The sequence below is a fragment of the Tachypleus tridentatus genome, chromosome 2, assembly GCF_004210375.1.
Source record: "Tachypleus tridentatus isolate NWPU-2018 chromosome 2, ASM421037v1, whole genome shotgun sequence".
Lineage (NCBI taxonomy): Eukaryota > Metazoa > Arthropoda > Merostomata > Xiphosura > Limulidae > Tachypleus > Tachypleus tridentatus.
In genome coordinates this window covers 109592480-109616692 of record NC_134826.1, presented here as the reverse complement: position 1 = coordinate 109616692, position 24213 = coordinate 109592480, and the positions used below count along the sequence as shown (strand labels likewise).

Here is a 24213-nt window from a genome sequence, read left to right as displayed (position 1 = left end):
GTAGAGTGAGTAAAGTTCTGGTAGTCTATGAATAGTGATTATATTATATTTTTCAATACACGTTGGAGTTTCTCATTGAGTTATTGTACCCTAGCCTCACAATGGCGAAACGTTAGCAAAAAAAAAAAAAAAAATGGCGTGTAAAGGTGGTTATTTTCGTATTTTGTTGCCAGAATATGTAAAGTCTTCCAGTATTCTATAGAATTTCCAAAAAGGAACGAAATAATAATTAAGTAGTAACATTTAATAAATGTTCTAGCAGTGACGTTGTTACTTTCATTAACGTCTTCAACTATGTATATTACAGCAAAGCATCTTATTAACCATATTAAAACTTTTATCTGTTAGAAATAATGAATAACAGCATAAAGTGTTTCGTGACCAAGATTAAGTCTTGTCGAATAAAGATCTTCAATCACAGATTCATTTGTTTAATCAGTTGTGTTCTCATCTCGTTATCTATTATAGTGCCGCTGAACAAAACTCTCTTTTCCACGCTAAACTTGAAGCAGACAAAACTAAAATAACCTAAGATCTTACTGCCTTTGAAAAGATGTTCATCAAGAGGGTGATAGAACATTGATGGATTTTTGCTGTTAACTATTGTGTGTGAACCAGAAAAAACGTACGTTACAAAATACAGCCTATAAACATCTTAGTATGTGGACAGCATTTATCCTATGTGGTGTTATAAAAGAGCACTTAACTGTCCTACCACCCACCTTAACTGCCTTAAATAAAGAATTATATAAACTCTCTTATCAACAAGAGATATAGAAACACGTAATAGTTTATTGCTGTTAAATTGAAACGTAAAACAATATTTCTAGTGAAAGGTTATTCAAAAATGATTAATCGCCAACAAAGTGCCTGTGTAGAGAAACACCTAAATGCAACCACAAGACCAATACAACAAACAACCTTACGTAATTAAACTACCACCAAAATTGACCGCAATGATAATAAGCATAACTTACACAATATCGTCCACACAACACGTGTGGATGAAACGCAAACGAACGCGCCAGGGGTTGAGTTTAGAGAGAGAGATGTTTGAAGAACTCTCTCTCCAACTGGGGTGGTCAGGAACGTTGTGGTTCCTCTTCGTTCCCTCAAAGATTGAAATTTTCATGGAAGTTTGTCTTTATTTTGTTTTAATTTCATTAAGGTGAAGAATTGAGGTGGGGGGATATGAAAGTGACACGAGGGAAGGGAGATCTGGACGAGGGCGGCATAAGGGAAGTGAGCCAGGCCTAAACCCGTGGTCAGAATAACCTAACGGCTGGCGATTACTACACGCTGACTAGAGATTGATTAAAATTGACTAAAACTGACTAAAACGGCTTTTTTCAGGACTAGGCAAGAATGTTGCCTTGGCTAAGATCTACAGGTCGGATGCCAGAGTTTTATCTGTGGGGGGAAACGGGAGTAGTCCGAGAAAACCCACGTTCACTGCCTATGGATGAAAACACATGAACTTAGTTTATAAACGAAAAACAACCATAATTTACAACAATCACATCAGACTACTTTTTTCAATATGTACGAGATATTATTATACGAATGGTAACAGTCTATAGCAATCAGTCTAGTTTTTATCGGAATTATTTCATGCTATATTTCAAAAGTGATTTATATTTTGAAACAGTTATGATTTTTCCTGCAGTAGAGATGTAACTTAGGTCAGATGCGTCCAAAACAACATTGTAAAAATAGGAAATGCATAGATCATCACGTGGGAAAAGTAAACAGTAAAAAAGGAATATAAAAAAGACCAAAAGATTATTGACAGACATTTGACTAACGAGAAATAGTCACTTCCGAGTCGGACATGTCTCCGTCGCATCAAATAAAAGTAAATTGTCATTATCCACGTGCTTACACTATACTTAATATTGAAAATAAACAGTTCACACTTTACAAATTAATATATTTTCTACTTATATTTACTATTCACTATACTTTAACTAGAGTTTTTTGTATGTCAGTGAATTTAAAAGCCAGTAAAAATAGCTTTTTCACTTTACATAGAGATACAGGTGATGCCAATTATTTCAAATGACTGAGCGTAATGATTGTAGACAGAGCCCGTACAGATATCGTACAACCACTGGATACAGTTTGAGTCATCCATATCTGTTGATCCACCTGTGACTAAACTGTAAACACTGTTAGTAAGTATGCTTGAAATCATTTTGTCATCTTCACAACCCAACATTTGTACAATGGCTGTAGTTTTGGTTCTAGCACAGCCATATTTTTACGCTATATCAGAGTCTAGGAACACTTTTCTGAATAGATGTCCTGCATGATCGGCTACAGCTAGAAGTAAGTTATGAGCAATGACGAATTGCGTGAACATTACTTCTGTATTTAAGGTTTCATATTCTGAATTCTTACTCATAAATGTCGTTATCTGCATCGTTTTTGTCTTCGCCTCAGCCTTTTGTTGGTGAGATGAATATTTTGTATGTCTGGAGCAATCGTTTATCCCGCCATGCGCCACAGAAAAATCGATGTGACAAACTGTACAAAACGCATGACTGTCACTGACTCTTGATGCAATTACCGGATATTTTGCACTATACTCTTTCCTAAATTTTTCATTCACAGTTTTAGTCCTTTTAGATTTGCCAGAAACAAGACAATCTGGTGAACGAGGCCTCTTTTTTCCATCTTGTGAACGATCGCATTGGTGTTTCTATGCCGCTTAGAAAACGAGAAATTCCCATCTACGCGAACGCTGATTGGCTGACAAGCACTGATGTCGCACAGTTACGACATAAAGTGTTCGTACCCCTGCGTCCCGAGTGGTTTATTGCTCATAACTTAAAAAGTATCACGATTAGGCTAATAGAAGTGTAATATATTATAAATATTATGCTAACACACATCTATATAAATTTTTATGTAAATTAAACGACAAACAAACTGTTTATAAACAAATAACCAAAAATAGGAGGAACAGAAAGTGTTCGTACATTTCAGAACGTGTGAAAAACTGATATTTCCGTAAAAATTTTGTTTAGTTTAGCGAATAAACTACATTATACCATTCCAGAACCAAACACTGGGTTCATAATTATTGGAATTTAGCCAGCAAAAAATGTACTTCCGGCAATTTAGCTCCGTCTCCGTCATTATCTGCTTGGTCATCATGGTGACAGGAAACAACTGTCAAATTATTTAAAATCCGAATTATTGTAAAATAAAAGTCTCGTGTGTCTCTTTCCGTTATTGCTACACAACTTAATGTGCCAAAATTTACTGTTTGAAGCATAATTGCCAAGTTTTAGCTCACAAGATCAACTGCTAACCTCCCTCGTTCCGGATGCCCCACCATAATTCCAGAGAGAACCAAGAGGAAGGTTCTTAGAGAAGTTAGTAAGAACCCTCGTTTGACACGTAATGACATACAGAAATTGGTAACGGAAACTGGGGTTGAAGTAAGCACCTATACAGTTGCGAACATGTTACGCTCTTCTGGGTTCAAAGCATGCCGTCCTCGTAGAATTCCATATTTATAGCCTGTTCATTGAGAAGCACAATTAAGGTATGCAAGAAAGCATGAAGATACATGTTTTACCTATTGGAAGAGTATTCTTTGGTCAGACGAGACTAAAATCGAGCTTTTCGGCCACAATGATGTTCGCTATATTTTCCGTAAGAAGGGGTAACGAAATCTTCCAATGAACACCGTCTCTACAGTTAAACACAGAGGTGGCCTCATCATGCTATGAGGTTCCTTCAGCTCTGCTGGCGTAGTCAGCCTTCAACGGAATCATGAGAAAAGAAGAGTACGTTGATATATTAGGCACTTATATCAAGAATGATGCTCAGAATTTGCGGCTTGGGCGTCGTTGGATCTTCCAGCACGACAATGACCCTAAGCACACATCGAAATATGTGCAATCCTGGTTGCAGAGGAACCATATAAGCGTTCTGGAGTGGCCATCGCAGTCACCCGATCTCAACCAATTGAAAACGTTTGGCATGACTTGAAGACCAGGGTTCATCAGCGTCATCCGAAAAACTTGCAAAAGTTGTAGGCCTTCTGTAAAGAATGGAAGAAAATACCAGTCGAGTACTGTCAAACGATCATGGAGGGCTATGAGGAGAGATTTCGCCAAGTAATTCGCCTGAAAGGCTACACAACTGACCCTTAAAGTAGACGCACGAACACTTTCTGCCCCTCCTATGTTTGGCTATTTGTTTATAAACAGTTTATTTGTCGTTCCATTTACATAAAAATATGTAGATGTGTGTTAGTATAACATGTATAACACACTATACTTTCATTATCCTAATCGTGATACTTTTTACGTTATGAGGAAAAACTACTCACGATGCAGGTGTACGAACACTTTCTGTCGTAACTGTAACTATGGATTCCCCCACGTACCCAGTATGGAGAAGCACCGCACTCAAACTATTGGTAGACGTTAGAGATACAAATATTTTTATTATTTCAAGCACAAACATGATTATCGCAAGTAGCCATTTGGACTATGTCTTTTATTTTTATCAAAATTTATTTGTATCTCACTAGAAATTTTCTTTTCACCCCTTTCAAGCCCTGGGGAACAATTTATCACTTTATTGTATAGGCCTATATAATATATAATAATTTGGGAGTTCCAACAAGTCGTAATATTTGTCTGTATGAGCGTATAGTCGTAATGTATACACCAACATCGTAATATTTACATGTAAAATACATGATATTTTATTAAACACTAATTCCAATTATTATTTTAAATATCTCATGTTATAATTCTTCAAAACTAGCACATAATTTCATGATGACGAGAAACCCCCTTGAAATAAAACTGTATTCTAAAGACGGCTCATGCGGCTATTAAAACTTCAATTAAAATAAAGTACAGAACAACGTTTTCTTTATCAATAATGCCTATTTTTAACTCGATTAACGTACTCTGTCTTTAGTCTTTTTAATTATTACTTATAAAAAATATGTCACGTCGGTTCATTTAACAATGAAAAAAATCAGTTCCAAACTGTCTTTGTTAACCTGAAGATGACCTAAGAAGGTCGAAACGTTGCCCTGTACTTTGTTTTAGTTAAAATGTTAATACCCATACTAGCTGTCTTTAGAATGCAGTAACGTAATTTGAACAACGTTGCTAAATATTAGACTAAGTTTTCAAATGCTGAATCTTGAGGTGATTGACAGCAGTGATAGGTTTATCACACTTTGTTACTGAATGACAAAAAGAAGGATTTTTTTAGTATTCAGTTACATCACACTCTAAGAAAGTTCTTTTAAAGAATATTTAGATACTTAATCATTTGTCCGTGCTGATAAAACAACTCCCTATAAACAAAATAAATAAGACACTCACCAAAATGATTTATGCGGAGATGATGATCGCGTGTTTGTACATTTTGAAAATATTACTCAATCTTTGGGTGTTTATAATATTTTACAAGTCTTTACATATATATATTGAAGGTACCGTATGATATAGCACATCAGTTTTAAGCTGTATGGAATTGGTAATGTGAGGATCAAAATCTAATTTTCAGCACAAAGGGGACAGTCAATTTAGTTATGGATTTCAAGTACTTAATGTGTTTTATACAGTTTATAAAATAAATAAACCTTAATTTCTTTGGAGAACACCCCTTGTGTTTTATTTATTGTATTTTTTTTTCTATTTGACTAATAACATCCTATAATAAGTATATAATACCGGCATTATCACACAGGGCTCCAAGTCGGTATAGATTAAACTAAAGTGTTTTCGTAAATACCACATATCTTGAAGTTATTTTTAATAAATGTTTCAGTATGCTTGTTAAATATGTGATTTTACTTACATATATTAATGAAATTATATCAGGTTATGATGAAACATGAGTTTCGTATATCAAATATAAATGGAGACTTGTTAGAAACTGATATTCATAGGTTTAACTTATCGTGAAAGACTAAGCTAGATATGTATAGGTAAGTAACTTATAAACTAATAAGTTTCATAAATAGTACCTTATTGTATTTTTAAGTTGTTTAACCAGTGATTCAATATCTGTGCGATACTTAAGTCTGAGAGTTTACTTACAAACACTAAAGATTGTATATTAGTCAACGATGAGTTTCATGTAAGAAAAATTATAGAACGCGTATTTAAAACTGATGATTTTTACACATTCGATTATATGTCTATAAAGTGTAACTGAAAGATAACTCATGTTACAGTAATAAGTTCAGAAGCCATGTTAGGAAATATCTATTTTGAAAAAGTCGAATAATAATCACTTGATGTATAATTAAAGGCTCTTTTATGATTATGATTGTAAACTCTTTTTTGTTACAAATGTATCTGATGCTTTAATAAAGTTACAAGTTTAAACTGGTAAGTTTTTTATCGAGTTTTACATGAAAAAGATAATAAAAGTTACTGAAACATTTCTTCACATATGTGTATCAGTTTTGAAATTTGACATCTTCTGAATCTGAAAAATTAACAAAGAAATACAAAGTGATTGTAAGCTTGTTAATGTTTAAAATAAATATTACACTCTTTATTGTAGCCTGATGTGACAAAACTCGTGAACGAGTTCATCAACACCACCTAAAAACGATTGGCTTTGCTACCACATAAGTTTGTAATTCGTTGTAATATATGATGAAATCGCATACATTTCACACGTTTATGTAGTTTAAGTATATATCATAAAGTATAACTGTATCAATCATGGTCAAACTAATTTTATTTAAAAAATACAGATTCTTCCATTCTGAATTCGACAAAATAAAGAAATCTTAAAATATGTTATATTAATAACATAATATTCAAATAGAGAAGATATTGTTAACTTCTTCTGAAGAACAAAATGATTTAATAACACTAGATACCTCAGTAATCAAATGACAACCAATGCAGTAGTAGTACAAAGAAAGAAGGACCATCTTGAACATAAAATTAAACTAAAATCTACCATGAGAAATGAAATACATATATTTTTAGTGTTAATAAAAACTGTTGTGAAGTTTGTAAAATAATACATAGCACAATGTTTTTGAAGAAGGGAGACGTCAACACGGTGATTTGTATTCCCAAACATATGTCAGTTGTTCTATATGTAATTATTATTATACTGAATAAATATATAAATCTTAATAAATCTTAATGAAAATGTATATTGCATACGTTATGCTTCTTATCTTTATCTACAAAGCCTAGCATGTCACAGTAAGTCAGAGTGAAACATTTCTATGATGTTAGCGAACCACAGTTGGAAGTAAAAAAATCTCTATATGCTGCATGGTGTCCCAGAGAGATATAGAAACATCTTTATTAATTGTACTCAATTAAATGTATGTTAAAATCATTTTACAACCTTTAGTAACATTGTCTGCTTTTGTAAAATGTACGTAATAAAAATAAATATAAATAAATGATGATGATGTAGTCTATTTGGAAGTATAGTAACACCATCCATCCATTCTTGTAAAGGATAAAACGTTAAAACAGGGATTCCTAGCCAGGTGGTTTGTGAATCAGGGCTAAAAAGGAACATATGTTTTCTCCATTATTTTGTGTGTGTCTATGTGTTTTAGTGCAATTTTCTGAGGATGGAGTCCATAGCTTTCAAATTTAGATTCTCAAAAGGGCCCATGACCAAAAAATATTTAAGAAACATTGCTATAAAGTAATATGTGTTAGAACGAAATATTTTGTCAAGTTACATCAATAGCATAAAGTCAAACTGGTGAAAGAATAAACTTTAAATCATTGCATAATATTTAATTAAGCATTTTTTCTGGGCAAATTTCATATAAGTCATCTGGATACGTAATTAAACATAGAACTAATGAATTAGTGATTTATACTAACAGTATTAAATTTATTCATGTTGAAAAATATTGATTCATTTTATGGAAGTATGACATCATATCAGCTTGTCATGGCGGCCTACCAATGCACCCTTTCTGGTAACATCATTGTCTCTTCCCTCCATCCTCCCTATTGCCTGGTGACCCCTAGTGATACGGCATCCTTTAAAAGCAGAAGTGCGTGGATAATTACTATTATCGAAGTTTTAGAGATGCAGTTTAACTTCATACACCGTGTTGGTGTTCTTGATTTGTTCAAATTCAATTAAACTGATCTAATTACATTGTATATTCATTTTTATATCATATTATACAATTATTGCTTTTCTTCAAAAGTAAACATTATTTAAATAAATTTCACTTAAAAACAAAATAAAATATTTTTCCCTTTAGATGATAAATTTTTAATATAAGGTAAATAAGTTTATTTAAAAAATAAGTTTCTATTTAGTTTTATTCAAATTATTAAGTCAAATGAAGAGTATGTTTAGGGAAAATATCTATAGGAGGTTTTAAAAGGCAGATATTATGTTGGTAGAAATCACTACAGGTTATAAGCCTTCAAAATCACTACATATTATGAACCTTGAAATTCACTACAGGAAAGAGAAAGTCCACTTTCATGTTTCTTTTCCACTCAAATAATTTATAATTGCTCAATTATAGCTTAAGCTCAATAAAATAAAGTTTAATATATAATACAAAATAAATATGCTTCTTATCTTTAAACACACACATTTCTATGATGTTACATATATATATATGGTGTGTATATATAATGCAAGTATTTTGTATTTCGTAATAAAATAAATATAAATAAATTTGAGTAGACTAAAAATCACAAATCCATGTATATATAATGCCTTTCAACTAGATTGCTTATAGAAAATTGAAACTATTTTCAAGAAGTTTTGAATTTATATGTAATGATTCTGTTTCTATGTTTTAGTCAATAAAGCAATTTTTGCCGTTCTACTTTTTTTTTTTTAGACAAAGAACATGTGTACAAGACACTAGCCATGCTTTGACTTACACATTCGGGTCTTCGTGACGCAAATTAATGCTATTTAAAGCATGGATTAAGAAACTAATGATGTAGTTGTAGGGTATCACATTATATGAACCGTATTTCTATATCATTATAGCCAATCTATCGATTACAGTATTGACGTTTTACTGAACACTGAGCGTTCTATCGTATTCTGTCATTACCTATACCTGCGCAAAAGAAGTTGCATTTGCTTTCTGTGTATATTTTTAACTCTTGGTTAGTTTACTGTTTTTAAATTCAAATTACACAGTCTTTAAATTACTCTTTCGTAATGTACTGGTGTCTTTAAATAGTTTTAAGGTCGCAGATTAGTCTTTCTTTTTATGTGTTTCAATAAACCAAAAGTACTGGACACGAGTATTGTAAAATTAGTAGTAAATAGTTGAGAAGCTGTCCTTAATTTCTCTGAAGTTAAATAACACAAGAGTTATAATCTACTCATGCGACTTCGCAATCTTGCTTGTTTGTCTTAGATATTCGACCAAAGCCACACAAGGGCTATTTGCGCTCTCCATTCCTAATCTTGAACTGATGGACTAGCAGTAAAACGGTTTGTTAACAGCGCTCACAACCAGTTTTTGGGCTACTCTTTAACATATCCACAGCCAAAAGCAAAACTTCTTTTTTCTTACTCGAATGACATACTGCTCTTCTGTAGAGTAAAGAGATTTTATTTACAGACAGCTTCTCATCGTGTATTAGAACCACAACGAATATCTTCTTCGCAGTAACTACAATGAACACACAAAAAGATAACTGTCTGGTACACTAGTGATGTAAACTGTTAATCTTTTCCGTGAATAATGTGGGATCTAGTTATAACCTGTTCAACTAGAACATTAGTGTGGAGAAACAAAAAAGCACAATTATTTGTGCAAATTTGTAGAGCAATCATTTGTCAGGAAAATAAATATTCCATAACCAAGCATACTCTCAGCCAAGAACATTTAGTTTATGAAAAAATGCCCAAGAAATGGGCGTGAGTTTTCTAAGATAGTCAACACAGTAGTGATCTAACATGTACATATACACGTCTATGCTTATCTTATATGAACATATAGAACTGTTATTATAACGAGAACAATGTTGGCACATTCACGACTTCGTTAAAAACGTGCACCAAACAAATAAAATTATGGACTAAAGTTAAAACCAACCAAACGTAATAAGAAAGTCGCACCTTTATTATTATTTTTATCATGAATGTGACACAAAAGACAAATCGTCATTACGATATCGTGTACTGAATTTTTGCAGTTTAATCAATTGTTTTGATACCCAAAACATTCTCATACAGATATCACAAGAAGTTTATGACCGACATATAATATTTTTATATACACTAATACATATCTACTGAAGACTAGTGAGACAGGTTAGAGACATTATGAATACATACGTATGAGACCGTGACTAGATGTACCTGGTGCCTCGATATATCGATCACGAGTGATGGCAACGTTGATGATCTCTTATTTTTTGTGTCACATATAGTCTGGCAAAATACGTAATAGTTTATAATGTTTCTTCATACATTTATATGAAAGATTAAATATCATAAATAATTAATTGAACTAAAATAAGTGAGTAATTACATTAGAATATAAATAGTAGTCACAGTAGTCACCACTTTTACAAATCGCTAATCCATCAATTTCTACACTATGAAAAGTTTAGCAAGAGAAATATAAACAGGAAAAAATACTTTATCACAAATACGTCTGCCGATTAATCTAATTAATGAGCATCACAAAGAATCTCTTAAATTTCGGGTAACTATATTGTTTATGTACAGTCAAGATAGGACACCCTATAAAAGCCTGTGTATTTGTGTAACATTTTTGGATATACAGATATTTAATCTCAATTTCAACAATACTGAGAGATTATAGGAATATAACTAAACAATTAAAACTGAAGAAAAGACTTTTCAAGATCTTCTGTAAATGTAATTCTACAAAAATGCATATTCTAACTGAGGAAAAAGTAAGGGCACCCTACCCCCTAATAGTTAGTGTTACCCCTTTTGGCTGAAATAACTGCAGTGAGACGCTTCTTGTAGCCATCTACCAGTTTTTGAAATCGGTCTGAAGAAAGTTTGCCCCACTCCTTAATGCAGAATTCTTTCAGCTGTGAGATGTTTGAGGAGTTTCTTGCATGTACAGCCCGTTTCAAGTTACCCCACAGCATCTCAATGGAATTAAGATCTGGGCTTTGACTCGGCCATTCCAGGACTCTCCATTTCTTAGTTTTCAGCCAGTCTTTGGTGGATTTACTGGTATGTTTTGGGTCATTGTCGTGTTGCAGGGTCCAGTTCCGCTTCAGCTTTAATTTTCGAACAGATAGTCTCACATAATCCTCAAGCACCCTTTAATACACAGTAGAATTCATGGTGGATTCTATGATTGTGATCTGTTTAGATTCTGATGCAGTAAAGCAGCCCTAAACCATGACACTTCCACCTCCACGCTTTTCAATGTTCTAGGTGTGCTAATATGCTTTCTGGTATACTATTGGTCAAACTTCCCTACTATATTTGATGGCTACATTTACATTATTTAAGTCTAAATTTATTCATATAATGAGAAACGTGACCTAAAAAGTTAATACTGTAGAAATGTTAATAATTGCATATTCAATTTGTATGGTATTTTGTAAGGACCGTTTGATATTTTATATTTCCCTCGTCATGGATTGCTTGATTGTACTTTAGTTACGCTTATGACATATTCTAATAATTGAATTTAATACACTCAGATTTTTCTTTAAAAATGTAACAAGTGTAATTCATCTCAAGGGAACATGTTTTACAAAAGTTAAGATAATAAAAATCACAATATTTTGTGTGTGTGTTTTCTTATAGCAAAGCCACATCGGGCTATCTGCTGAGTCCACCGAGAGGAATCGAACCTCTGTATAATATTTTGTGACTTTTACTATTTTTCTTCAACCGATTTCAGCAAATTGTTGGTTACTTTTGAGGTTTCGGTAATTACAGATAACAAAGTGACACAAAATGAATAATACTCGAATGGGAAAACATTATATATAAATAAACACAATAGAAATACATTATTATTGAATAACATGAAAAATACAGTATCTTTACTTTTATCTTTAATCGTTTTAAGATTGCAATGCTATAATAATACTTTTACATTTTGAAAATGAAAAGAAACCAACTAATTTCAGACTAAAAGTTAAGCTACATTTATTGTCGTTTATGTATATTTTTACATATTTATTATGTGATGCTAGATATCGCAAAAGGTGATATGATACTTTGTACACAGTCAACTCTTTTTCTTTACGTTTAATGAACATATATGTACAGTATAAATAAACAGCTGTAGAGATTACACAGTTGTATTATATATTAGATACTTAATCGTTCTTCATAGATCTAAGAAACACCCCGAAAAAAAGTTAAGATTCATCAACAAGCGTGCTATTATTTCACAAATTTAAGGAAACATCTTGCGATATATATATATGTGTATGTGTGTCATATTTAAGTTACCAAAATTTATTACGTGGAGTAAGTATGCGTAAGCCCAACATTGTCTCCTATAATATACTTATACCCTACATGTATCAGTATAAGTTATAGATAAATATCAGTGATACTTGGTTTGTTATTCTTTTCATGTAAGGTGTCTTAGAGCAATTCATGAAAAACTTATTATACTGTGCGTTATGAGTAAAATGTTATTTGTAATGAATTATTTAAACGATTCAATTATAAAATATGGAATTGATTGCAGTGCAGATTTCGTTTCAAATATTATTTTTAAAAGTACCAATTATACCTCGTCTATCAAAAAACATCAAATAACCATAGCTGTAGTAAGATATCTGGAATAGTCAAAAAATAACACTAAAGATTGTTACACTAGTATTTCCCCAACTGTGGATCAAGACACTCAAGGAAGGTTTCTAGATGGAGATAATCGCAAAGATGTAAAATATGTATAATTTTCTGTTTTTCTGATAAACAAAAAACACTCTAATCCTAATATACAATTAAATCACGTTCGTTGCCGTAATACTTATTTTACATATGACTAACTAGTGTTATAAACGTAATTTTGGTTTTATATAGGGAGCGACCTTAACACTTAAATTACTTTCAGTATACATCAGATATGCATGGTATAATTATACGTTTTAATTGGCTCCAGCGTTTTGTTTCTATCTTTTTGTTTTCGTTATGAACAGACCTCCGTACCAAAGTAGCCTCTATGCTTCTTGGGAGATGTTGCTGCATGAAGTTGAGGTGGATTCACAGGTAGGTGTCTGCCTAAACTCTTCCGTTTTGAGGTTTCTAACTGGTAAATACACAATACTACGCAAAATAATCTAAAATAGTACATATTCACTATTACGGAACAATACCAAATATTTTGACTGACGAGAACATGTGATAATAACGAAATGTATATTCATATATATTTGAACAATGGACATACACTTTATTTCTAAGGTTTATTAAAGTTATTAAAAAAGTAGTTTTATCAGGTTTATTTTTCCGTTATTGTTTCATGACTTATGCAACAAAAAATAAAAAATCTGCACCAGGCCTTCAGACTAAAGCTAATAAATGATTTATATACAATTATTTTTCATCCTAATTAGTCGGTTATATCTAACCATTGATGTCATTCAAACATGTGTATTGGCATAGTTCTTTCTTAAAATATTAATCAGTGATGTCGAGAAAACCCACTTGTAGAGAAAAATATATATGTAAAAACGGCTCTTCGACGATGACCGAAGAAGGTCGAAACGTTGTTCGCTCCTCTACGTAAAAAAATGTTCTCAACCCAAACAAGCCGTTTTTACATATATATTTAACATTATTAAAATATGTTTATATTCTTTCTTTTTGTAAGATTTATTGTTTCTTGCAATTACTATCAACAAACTTAATCTCTAAAATCCTTTCACGCTCACTTTTGAAATTGCTTTTAATTAATATTATTTTAATGTTTCCGCACTAATATTTTTTCTTTTACTTCAAGTCATATACTTCTTAATTATATTTAAAATCATTACACTGTCCTTATTAGTATTCCCTTGTCTTGCAAACTTTCAAATTTACTGTAATCGATAGTCTTATAGAATACTGACTTCCCTATAGTTAAAACCTGCTCAATACTGGTAACTGAAGATTATGTATGCCATACATATCTTATCCTACTGATAGCATGTCCCTTTCTAGTGTATTAAAACTGATGTGCTGAACAAGTTTTATAGATTCAAAACTCATCATACTTGTCAACTTTAAGTGCATAATAATCGATGTATTTTACAGGAGTTATAAGTCTACCTTTTATCGTGCCTAAACGCCTGTTCTTTTTCCAATATATTAGAATTGGTGTATTGTACAGGATTTATATGCTTAAAACTTATCCTATCAAAAAGTCCTTTTCTAGTTGTTACGTATTATTACAATTTCAAATATATATATGTCAAAACGGCTGGTGTGGATTTAGAAAATTCTATATAGAGGAGCGAACAACGTTTCGACCTTCTTCGGTCATCGTCAGGTTCACAAAGAAAGAAAGAGGTAACTGACAGACAGCTGACCAAATGTTTGAAGAGGGTTGTGTAATCGAGTGTAGAAATGTAGAGGGCGTGCTTAGATGTTTGATTATGTTTATTAATATAGGTATAAAGGTGTTCCTTTGTATTGGTTTATTTTGGTCTTGAGTTGCTGTATAAGTAAGTCTTCTTTAATTTTGCGTTTGTTTACGCTTGTTTCTTTATTTAGTATTTGAGTGTTTTTTATGGTTATGCTGTGTTTATTTGATTTGCAGTGTTCGAAAACGTGTGAAGGTGACTTTTTGTGTTCTTAGAATCTGGTTTCCATTTTCTTACTTGTTTTTCCAATAAAGAAGTCGTGGCTGTTATCACCTTGTATTTTACAAATAATGTTGGTGTGGTGTTTGTCAGTGTAGTTTTTACATATTATAGACTTTATTTTTGGGCCTGGTTTTTGAATAAATTTGGTATTAACTGGAATGTTATATTTTGTTTCTAGTTTTTACCAAATGTTGGTTAGTTTTCTACTGATGTCAGGAATATCTGGTATGTAACAGTATATGGTTTCATGAACGAGTTAATTTCGAGCTTATGTAGATACAATTTTTACACATTTAAAAGTTATCCTGATTAAAAGTCTGTTCTCATCCAATATATTAAAATTGATGTATTTTGTATTTTATTGAAATTAGAGATCCACAATTTACTTACCTAAAAACTTGTTACATTTTGATCTCTTAGCATTAGTATATCTACACTTATCTTTCTTAAAATTCTATTCTCTATCGATGTCTTAGAATTGGCGTACTGTTCAGGTTTTAGATTTCTACCTTTCCTTACCAAAGCTCTATTTACTTTAGTATTATATTGATCTTTGTCACCTTTTCTAAAATATTTTCTATCTTATTTTATCCAAAACATATATATTTCTGATATGTTTGAATTATATTGCTTAAAAATTCTTACACAATTAATATGTTTCTATATTTGTATTTTGTTCACTAACAATGTTCACTTTCTGTTCTTCGGCTCTGTTACTTTCTGCGAGCTCTTTTAATTTTTATTACTTCATTTACAACAAAATAAATATTTTGTGCATAATTACTTAATTATACAGCCACGTTATGAGATTTAGCTTACTTATTACTTTGAAGAAAGTCCTCATTTTCTTCTAACCAATATGTATTTACTTTCTTATTACAACAATATTTGTAATGCATAGTTTTCAACATGTGAGCTTTATTGCTTTTAATAACGCTACTTTACGTTTGATCTTTAGTAAAATACTTTTATAATTTTTTTCTTAGTTTTATAAACGCATAATGTTTCTTATATCTTATATTTATACTGATCTAATATTATTATTATTGTAGGTTCATGGAGATATTTCTCGTAGCCTCGGTCGACAAGTTGCTATGATGTTATTGGAAAAGACGTTCCACAGAAAAATACAATCCAGGAAAATTTTTCTACATCGCGAAAGTTTTGAAACTGTTCTTAGTAAAGCTGAAGAACTTTTGAGCAAGGTAAATTAAACTCTTTAAATTGAATGAAAACGTAGATTAAACTTTCCTTTTCTGGTGTTGTTTTTGGGTAGAAATATGAAAACACATTTATTTCTTTTTCAGCCATTATACATTGCAAGTCTTTAAATAGGACAGATGTTCACCCATAGGGTGATTAAGCTATTGGATAGCATCCAAGGCCACAATGTGAGGGTGAGAACGCTCAGATCATTACGATGCTAAATATAGCAGTAAAATAAAATGGTTTTCGTTTTCAATTTTTAATTACATTTAAAAATCAAATCTTATAAATTAAACGTAAATATGAAATAATATAAATTTATATATGTTTGTATTTTTTAATACTGGTTTTTGTTTTGCTTATTTTACAATAACAGTTTTATCTACGTGAAGGTAGACGTTTTTCAACTTTTCAGAGTTGTAAGAAGTTCTGCTGTACATTTGTTTATTTTATACATAGAACTAATACAAACTTTGAACTCCATCATTACAACACGTCACTTTGTGTTAGCTACGATATGTTTACTTAAATTATTTCTTTCCAAAAAGTAAAGGGAGTTATTATACAAAAATTGCGAAATTCAACCAACAGCCGGGGTTGGCTTAAAGCCACTTGAAATACAGTAGAGGTTATAGAACATTATTCAACTCCATTATTTATATGTTAGTTTTTTTAGTTTTCTTTAATTAGAGTATTACCATGAGAATTCTATACATCCATGCTTTCTAACAGTCTATGTTTCATAACTCCTTAACCAGTAAAGTTCTTTTTCATTAAGCTAATTTTTTAGCAAATATTCAAACATATTTTTATGTCACAAAAGTTTGTTTGTTTTTGGATTTTGTACAAAGTTAAACGAGGGCTATCTGCGCTAACCGTCCCTAAATTAGTAGTTTCTACTATTTTACCAACAAATAGTGGGATTGATCGTCAAATTATAATGCCCCCATGGGTGAAAGGCCAAGCATGTTTGGTGTGACGGGGATTCGAACGTGCGACCACCAGAACATATTTAAATATTTTAATATTCAAACATTTCAATAAAGTCTTTTAGAAATGATATGTAATGTTCCGTAGTGTCTAAGTTAGAACGCAGTATGTATAGGCGATTACTTCAAAACATTCTGGCTTATTGTAAGGAGCCTAATGGGTCTATTTTAGCCGGATATCGAATTACCAATGAAAGCTTTAATATTTGGTTTTATTAACAGGAATCTCATGTCGAGTTGGGTTAAACCTTTAAATAAAATGGTAGGTTGAAAAGAACCTATCATATGATTTTTTTACTGTTATAACGTGGTTCGTTTGGTTATAATTCCGTTAAGTTACAAACATTTAAACAATCAATTGTTTCATAAATCTTTTTCTAAGTATCTCCTGAAGTGCACATAGAGCAAAACGTTTTAACTTATAGGACCTAATTATCATAATATGTGATACGTACGAATTCAGCATTACGACTCCTATATCTCCCCCCATGGCAAAGCGGTAGTGCTAAAATCCGAGTTTTGATACCAGTGGTATTTAGAGCACAGATAGTCCATTGGGTAACTTTGTGCTTAACTATGAACAAAACAAAACAACTCATGTAGATAGGCTGTGTCGAAAAATGCTGTACAACAGAACTATATACGACATGACGATTACATTCCAACTATTCAACATAAACGAAATGCATAAAATAAACAAAAGTTTAACAGACAGAAAACTAAAATATTTTGTTTGTTTGTAATTAAGCACAAAGCTACACAATGGGCTATGTGTGCTCTACCCACCACGGATATCGATTTTAGCGGTGTGAGTCCGCAGACATGCCGTTGAGCCACTGGGGGGCAAACTGAAATCTAAAAATTGAAATTCCTATAAATGGGCTGCAGCTGGACAGAGAAAATAATTTAAATATTACTTATTAATGATCCCACTAGAATTTTTTTCATCCCAATCGATGTCTCTTTGTAATACATAAAAAAAGTATAATTCAAATCTAACTCATGAGAAGAATGCTAATAAAGAAAAAGGTGTGTCCCATATTTAATATCACGGCTAGTGTATGCACCAGCCGTGTATTAAAATTCACTCCTCATTTTCAACTCGTAGAGTTTATGTATGATACATGTTAGGGAAAACATTTTTTACTTATAAGAAGCTTCTAATGTTTCGGAAAACACTTATTCTATCTTCAGCGAAACCTGAAACTAATATTACAATCATATTTATTAACAAATGTTCTATTAATATAAATAACTTATTTACTTATAATTTTCTTACTTTCCTTACACATTCTATAAACTGACGGCGGTGGTTACTGTTAACTGATTTCCCTTTAACCTAGCAGTTCAAAATTAGGACGGCTATGCGAATAACCCCTTTCTGTAAGTTTACATTCAAAATCCTAAAGTAAAGAAACTAACTAAATACTGAATGAATACGGTAGAAGAAATAGTTTGAATATCTTGAAGAATGCTGAGGTTGTTTAAGCTGATAAGATCTGTTATATATTTACATACTTGTTTACACTGTTCGGGATACTTCAATTTAAATATAAGATTAACTTTGTAGATTTGCATATAAAAATATGTCAAGTTTGCACCCAGTAGAACGCTTTTAAGTTGTTTTTAAATTTCATATTTCGAAAGTAAAAAACTGTAATTATGAGAAAGTTAAATTTTCAAAATTGATTATTTTCTTAGGTTATTGTGAGGTAGATTTAGATGTAAAGAACTAAAGTTCAGAGTGCTTATAGTATCAAGAATGATATTTGTTCAAAATTTTCAAGTACTTGAATACATATTTTATAAAATATTTCTTCCTATATATAAAGTATTTTCAACAACTGAAATATCCAAAACTTTCTTAATTAAAATGGATAATGTTTAATAATGTATAGAACTTATAATAAGCTTGAGTATTCAGCGCTAAATTTGAGAACTTTTAACTGTACAATTCGAGTTTCGATCTCCGCAATTAACAGATTACAAATATTTCATTACGTAACTTTGCGCTTAAAAACATAGTATCATAGAATATTTTAGAAATTATTGGAACATCATACAATCCAGATATACACAGTTTGATGTTACGATGAAATTTTAAAACTACTGCGCTCATCAGAAAAGACTAACAATTTCTGTCGTCTTAATTAAGTGAAATGTATTTATCATATAACTGATCCCAATCAGCAGACTTGAAGCATAAAGTGTTTGGAAAAACAATATAATTTGCCAGTTGTTTTATTTTAATAGGTAATTACAAATTTTAATCTAAAACTTTTTTTTTTAATATTTAAAGTCATTGAACAAAGTTGTTGGTTATAACATGTTTTTGAGAAAGAGAAAAAATCTTACGCTTCCATTAATTGAAAGGTAAAGTTAAGTGTGTTTGTTTTTTGTTTTTGAATTTCGCACAAAGCTACTCGAGGGCTATCTGTGCTAGCGGTCCCTAATTTAGCAGTGTAAGACTAGAGGGAAGGCAGTTAGTTATCACTACCCACCGCCAACTGTTGGGCTACTCTTTTACCAACGAATAGTGGGATTGACCGTCATGTTATAACGCCCCCACGGCTGAAAGGGCGATCATGTTTGGCGCGACAGGGATGCGAACCCTCGGCCCTCAGATTATGAGTCGCACGCCTTAAGGCGCTTGGCCATGCCGGGCCCGGTAAAGTTAAGTTACTAATTTTATGTAAGTTGTGATTAATGCTCTGTTATTATACTGTTTAATGATGTATTTGTTACATTTTGGTACCAGTCTAAAGTTTAATCCAAATTCTTAAAAGTTTTACACTTCTAAATATTTTAGAAATTTCTAGATCTCTCACTCTTTGAAATGTTATTTGCGGTTAACGAAATAGAAATATTTTTACAGTTAAATATCATAGATCTAATTTGAAACCAATTGCCGGACAAACATCGTAAGAAGGACAAGTGAAGCAAAATTCTGAATCGGTTTTAATGATGTGGAAAATAAGATCATCAGTTTATTCACGCAGAAAAGTTTATAACAAAATAAGAATCGTATGTTTGGTGCGTATGGAAAGTAAAGACATAGGCTGTTTATTTGAACATCTTTCAGTTTGAAAGAAAAGGTAAACTTTACCAAAACTTTAAACACTGAAAGTTTTAAAGAGTAATTTAAACAAAGTATTTTGATTGAAGACAGTGCACTCTAGTTCTTTCAAAATGTTATAAAATTGAACCTATTAATTTGTTGCTTTTTCATAAATAAAGGAGTTAAGCATGTTAATACAGCATTTTTTCAATCATCATATCTGATCTTTTGACTCGTTTCTTTTTCTAATGATATAACAACATAAATTTTCATCCTTTCTTTGCGCATACTTTTTAATGATGCTCTTATCGAAGATAATAAATTATTAAGTATTGTAAATACTGTGGTTACTGAAGTTTAAAAGAAGTGAGTGATTTGAAAGAAATTTTACGAGCTAATATAGATGCAAAATTAAAAGTTTGTATTAAGCAATGAAGGAAAAGTATATACTGTGTTTGAGAAAAGTCACCATTGAGAGCACTTTACACGACCCTAATCTTGCAAAGAACTCGACAAAATACTACGTATAAGAGAATATTCTATTATGATTAAAAATAATTCTACAAAGTCCAATCACGTAAATAGCAGCTTTCTATGAACATAGATTTAAATATTTAGTACTTTTCATTAAGATTAATGTTTGTATTTTGATAATTAAACCAAAAACATTTGATTTCTAGACATAGAAACTTCTAAAACGTTTCTTAATAATCTGAAGAAATTAAACAGTTTTTTGCACCAAACGTGAATCTCGACAACTTGAGTGTGTTGAGAATGTAAACTTTCCTCCTTCTGACAGGCGATTTACTAATTCATCCATAAAGAAGGAACATCTTTCTTCCAAAAGCATCAGGATTATTGGACTTCTTGTTTCGTGATATTTTTGTGCTTTAAACAGTTTTAGGATAATAAAGTTTTAATGTTTCATTACATGAAGTGTCACCAAGACTATAGCGAAGCATACACGAAGCTAATGACCGTAAGAACTCATAGCCAGTTAGCTGAATATTATGACATGCATAATGCCTACGTTCAACAACTACATGCTGCTAACGGAATGTTAGAACATTACTACAGCCAGACTCTCCCTAGTTTGTTAGAGGTAAGTGTATATTTTTTCTACATTATTTCATATACCTTTTTGAAACAAAATTTTCGACATCTCCAACCTATTCTTCACGTGTACGATAAATACTGCTTTAACATTTGTTACCATCTAGATTAGAAGTAGTTATCGAACATATGAAGTATTTCATTTTTGTACTAATGGATTTAAAAACATTATACATTTGGTTATTTTCCAACTGCAAAAAGATTACGTGGTCAAGACCAACGATATAATTTTTTAAAAGTAGTTCTTTTGTCATTTCTTGTGAATAATCATTCCGCGTTGTACCATTAATTCTTACCCTACATCAGTTTCAATGTAGTTTAGCAACTTTTGTGCATTGTTCTACATGACTTTTATCAAATTTTAAAAGACAATAAAAACTGTGTTTTCTACTTTTACCATTAAAACGAAATGTAAAGAAAGTATTAACTTTTCGCATAATATTAATTGTTTTGGTATTCTTATTTTAAAAATAATGAGATAATTGTATTTAAGTGCTAATACAAAGATATATGATTAGTGGGGTAAAAGGTTAAAATACCCAGGTAAACGTGCTCCGTACGTTGCGCTATAAGTGACGATAAAATATCATTATTTGATCACATAAAACAAAAGTTGGCCTTCCATATACACTGGCTGTTCAAAATTTTGTTCTCATAGTGTTCTGTGTAGCTTTGCTGGAAAATTATGAAAAATAGAAATAACAATAAATGATAACACATTATTTTCAAATAACATATTTCTAGACCCGAATATTCTTATACAAGTACATAATACCCAGTATAGAAGTGAGAACAACTGATGTTTCATCTGCAATGATCATTAAAAAAACGGCACATTTATATAAAACGCCCATGATTTCACTTCCATCCTTAAAACAGTCCCCACTTAGTTGTTATTGTTCTTATTGCAATTATTTATCCATCCACTTAATCCTTAAAGGAAATTAAACAACCGTAACAAATCTTGTGGATGGTTATAAATGACGCTTTGCAACCACGTAACGCATTTGCTGCCTGATCAAAGCTATCGACTATAAAATGCCCGTCAATCAATTGGTGACCGTCGTATAGGAGAGAAAGGAACTGAAGTAAAGATATTGTAACTGTGTTAAAAACAAGTTTTGTTAGTTTTATTTTTGACCTTCTATGTTACGCAAATATTAGAAGTTAATAACTTGATATTTTTGTGATTCTGTGGGGTTTTAAACTTTCTGTGTGATTTTTTACTTCGTTTTCTTTATATGTTTTCATTTCCCTTACTGTTTAGTGTTTGTTCATAACTTTGAAGCTTTGCTTTGTTAAAACTTAATTTCCTGGAAACAAATCGATAAAGAAAACTCTCGCATGGCTCAGTTTTCAGATAACTGTATACAGCGAAGCATATGGTAGAGTTGTAACAGAATTTTGCTAGCTATGATTATTCATGTGTGGTAATTTATGTTGAATGAACTAAATTAATAAATTAGGAGATTCTTATGCCTACATACATATTTGTTAATAAAGATCACGATACATTCCCCATTGGCAAAGCGGTATGCCTACGGACTCACACTGGTAGAAACTGGGTTTCAATAGCCGTGGTGCCCAAAGAACAGAGAACCCATTGTGTAGCTTTTTTCTTAATTTCAAACAATCATTATAACAATAAAATTCTATTACACTTGTTTATAACATTTATAGCATCAAGACTTGCGATATCAACGACTTGTTTTGTTTGTTTGTTTTGGAATTTCGCACAAAGCTACTCGAGGGCTATCTGTGCTCGCCGTCCCTAATTTAGCAGTGTAAGACTAGAGGGAAGGCAGCTAGTCATCACCAGCCACCGCCAACTCTTGGGCTACTCTTTTACCAACGAATAGTGGGATTTACCGTCACATTATACACCCCCCACGGCTGGGAGGGCGAGCATGTTTAGCGCGACGCGGGCGCGAACCCGCGACCCTCGGATTACGAGCCGCACGCCTTACGCGCTTGGCCATGCCAGGCCTCATCAACGACTTAATCCTGATAAAAAACAATCCCTGAACAACATTTTCTTTCACAGTAATAAACCATTGTATTGCTAAGTCATCACTTGTCAATATACATTCAAGTTAGACACTTATTTAAGGATTGTACCTAAATTGGTTTGGTTTTAATTTCGCACAAATCTACACGAGGGATATTTGTGTTAGCTGTCGCTAATTTATTAGAGATAGACTAGAGGAAAACCAGCTAGTCACCACCATCCAACGCTATATTTTAGGCTTTTCTTTTACCAGATTGGTTGTCTCATTATAACGCTCCCACGCCTGAAAGAGCAAGCATGGTCGCTGACGATAATTCAAACCCATGGCCCTCATATTGCGAGTCGATCGCCCTAACCACCAGGCCAAGCCAAGTCTCTCACATAAATTCTTTGCTTTAAGCAACGTATCACTCTAATTATAAAACACCGAACATGGTTTAGTGTTTAGTGTGCATGGTTACGTATCGAAAGATCCTGTGCTCGAACTGCACTATTACTGAACACGGTTCTCATTTTCAGCTATTCGCATGTTAAAAAAAAAGTAAAATTATTCAAATAAAAATCAGCTTCCTTTTGGAAGTAAATACTACTGACTGGTTACTTCTCTTCTGGTCAGTATTCAAATTTAGGAACGACTGCGCCCAAACCCAAAGGTTCTCTAACCTAGTCGTTCTGTTCTCGCACTCATGTGATTCATTCAGGTTGAACATGTCTATCTATCTTATTATAAGATTATTAAAATTATATTTTCAGTGTCCGATCTTCATTCTTTTCAATGTACGTGATATCTAGAATAAGATATTATCGTTTTCCTCATTTTGTCTTTATTTACATTAAGTAAGAATTACACATTTAAATATATCGCAAGCCTTAGACGTTAGATATGCAATTATCTGCCCTTCATTACACAAAGTTTACTTTACTGGACAGGACCTACAGGAGATCTATACTGACTTGAGTCAAACAGTTTCCGAATCCATATTTTCAGCTTCGAGTCTTCTCTCAACCAAGGTAAACTGAAAAGTGTTTTTAGATTTTCTGTATTTTCTTCCTAATGTTTTA

General features: G+C 32.0%; 1 protein-coding gene across 2 annotated transcripts in view; it reads left to right on the top strand.

Moving 5' to 3' along the window:
- The window catches only part of LOC143244822 (uncharacterized), a 171108-nt gene that overhangs the window by 89237 nt on the left and 57658 nt on the right, over positions 1–24213 (top strand). For both annotated transcript variants that reach the window (XM_076490198.1, XM_076490199.1), the window contains exons 3-6: positions 13131–13200; positions 15830–15982; positions 20968–21132; positions 24082–24162. In XM_076490198.1, coding sequence (XP_076346313.1) covers positions 13131–13200; positions 15830–15982; positions 20968–21132; positions 24082–24162 — 469 coding nt within the window. The remainder of the gene's footprint in view (positions 1–13130; positions 13201–15829; positions 15983–20967; positions 21133–24081; positions 24163–24213) is intronic.